The sequence below is a fragment of the Eucalyptus grandis genome, chromosome 4, assembly GCF_016545825.1.
Source record: "Eucalyptus grandis isolate ANBG69807.140 chromosome 4, ASM1654582v1, whole genome shotgun sequence".
Lineage (NCBI taxonomy): Eukaryota > Viridiplantae > Streptophyta > Magnoliopsida > Myrtales > Myrtaceae > Eucalyptus > Eucalyptus grandis.
In genome coordinates this window covers 5,928,911-5,931,348 of record NC_052615.1, presented here as the reverse complement: position 1 = coordinate 5,931,348, position 2,438 = coordinate 5,928,911, and the positions used below count along the sequence as shown (strand labels likewise).

Below are 2,438 nucleotides of genomic sequence, written 5' to 3'. Positions count from 1 at the left end.
AAAAGCCATGCTCTTTCTACAGAGAGAGAAGAGAGAAGGAAAAGCAGCAGATAGCTCAACAATGGTCAGATATTGCCCGGTACGAACCAAACCAGACCAACCTCTCTCTCTCTCTCTCTCTCATCTTGCTTTTTCTCATTTTCATTATAATTAATCTCACCAAAGAATGCATTGACTAACCCTCTGTCGCATATATGAGAAAATATACCGAAACAGTTCCGTCTTTTCAGCACCTGCGCAAGAACCCTAGACAGTATCTTCCCTCAGAATCAGCATCTCTTCTCAACCATCTTCCTCTCTCTCTCTCTCTCCCGTGGGAAAGAAGAAACCATGCAACCGATGCCCAAGGAAGCTGCCGGAATCCCAGCGGACGATGGCCTGACGCCGAGCAAGCCCATGAGCTCCTACGAGGAGGTGAGGCGCCTCGCTGCCAGCAATGCGGTGGTGCTTTTCAGCATGAACTGCATGTGCACGGTGGCCAAGACCCTCCTCTTCAGCCTCCGTGTCGGCCATGACATCCATTCCGTCCTCCACCAGCTCGCCCCCGGCGCCGGCACTACCCCCCCTTGCGACCGGCAGGCTCTCCCGGCGGTCTTCGTGGGTGGCAAGTTCCTGGGCGGCCTCAAGACCCTGATGGCCTGCCACATAAACGGCTCCCTCGTCCCGCTCCTCAAGAACGCCAGCGCCCTCTGGCTACGAGCATCACGTTGTGCCCTCGCCGGAGCATGTTTCCCGACGCCATTACCGCCGGCGCAGTCTTCATATAGATCTTAGTCAATACCCCTCCTCTTCTTCTTATTAGGTTTTAGTCATATTTCCTTTTTTATAGTGTTATATGGAAAATGAAAGTATTAGAAGCCAATATAAGAAAAATAGGAATCCGACTTGTCGGCTTGTACCCCGGTTGAGAGACACCGTGCGAAGGGTGACACGTCACGCTCTGGCAACGCCCAACGCATGCAAATACGCCAAATCAAATGCCATGCAAAAAACGGCATGTGGTTTGCCCAACGAGTTTTGTAGCTTTTAGAGCTCGCAAGAAACGCGAACCCGAAATGCTTGCTACGCTTCGTACAATCAATCATTTTGATTTCCTTTTCTGTACGCGCGCGCATATATATATATATAAGTGCTTCATCTCTTATATGTAAAGAAGTAAGAGGTCCTAAGTATTTAAGGCAATATATATAGAGAGAAAACCTAAATCAGGAGCACCTGATAATATCTCAAGGCCAAGGCCAAGGTCAAGAAAACGATGATAAGATAAGGACATCTTGACTTACATTAACGGTCGATAATTGGTATTCGTTCAAATGATTGGTTTGTGGAAGATGTACGAAATGATAAATAAGAGGTCCTAAGTATTTATGATCATCACAATTTGGCGACTTTAATTCTTTAATAGTATCAATGATAGTTAGCTTTTATCATATCAATATTCCAGGTGATTAATTATTTCTTTCTTTTTTTTTGCCATAGAATCAATGGTAAAAGTGAGATTTTCTTTGAAACTAATATGAAAATGCACCTTACCCCTCAAGAGCCGCGTGCATTGCACATGATAACAGAAAATATAAAGGAGGTAACGACCATAAACCAATAAAATTTCAGCGTGATAATATGCAATAGTTGCAAATTAAAGGCGATGTCGGTGTCCCTTGACCTCCTCCGCGAAGCTTCCTAGCCATGATCGTCTCCATCGCTGTCCGAGCAGCAGGAATAAAACATGAACATCGATATATCATTTAGGCAAAGATTGGTTGAAAAAAAAATCATGAAGTCCTTGAAGTAGCATTTCGAAAATGTTAAATGCTCAAAGTTGGGGGACTTGCTTTGAGTTCTAAGCATTTTCAAGGATCGATTTTACACTAAAAGCCCTTGAGATCATGTTACAAAACACCCAAAGCTTTGGCTGAAAAGTCTTTGAAAGCTCAAAACTCCTACGAAACGAATTAAACGCACCATTAAACAAGGGCTTTTCGAGAAAATATTGGGTGAGTCTGACTATCCACGTCAGCAATGAGAGAGTCCATTCATTGCGGGCCATGTGGATCGTGGATAGTCGGACCCACCCTGTCAATTTTTTTGAAATCCCTCCCTTTCTCTTTCTTTGTTTCTTCACCGTCCACTCCGTTTATTGACAAAGTCCATCCCACTCTTCTCTCTCATCGTCCCTCCTCTTCACGACCACTCTTAAAAGTTCTAAATTTAAAAAAAAAAAATTAATATTTATCTTATTTTCTTTCATTGTGGCCATTCGTTAGCCATTGCCTCGGAGGGAAAGGGAACAAAAAGGAAAGAAAATTTAGAAATTTTCTAAAAAAATTGTAAATGTTAGCATTGACTCCATCACATAAGATGGTTGGCGTCGACTGGATCACCACATTAGTAATTTCCGATCAAACTTGGCTAGTAGGACTGTATTAATAAATTGTCAA

The 2,438-nt window shown here is 43.4% G+C and overlaps 1 protein-coding gene across 1 annotated transcript; it reads left to right on the top strand.

Annotated features, from left to right (window-relative positions):
- The first annotated feature begins 339 nt into the window (after positions 1-339).
- Positions 340-774, top strand: LOC104442533 (glutaredoxin-C9-like). Its single transcript, XM_010055953.1, has one exon. The coding sequence runs from the start codon at positions 340-342 to the stop codon at positions 772-774; it is 435 nt and encodes a 144-aa protein (XP_010054255.1).
- Positions 775-2,438: the final 1,664 nt, after the last annotated feature.

Excerpts from the sequence above, each read along its gene's own strand:
- LOC104442533 (XM_010055953.1), top strand. The coding sequence starts at position 340 with ATGCCCAAGGAAGCTGCCGGAATCCCAGCGGACGATGGCCTGACGCCG.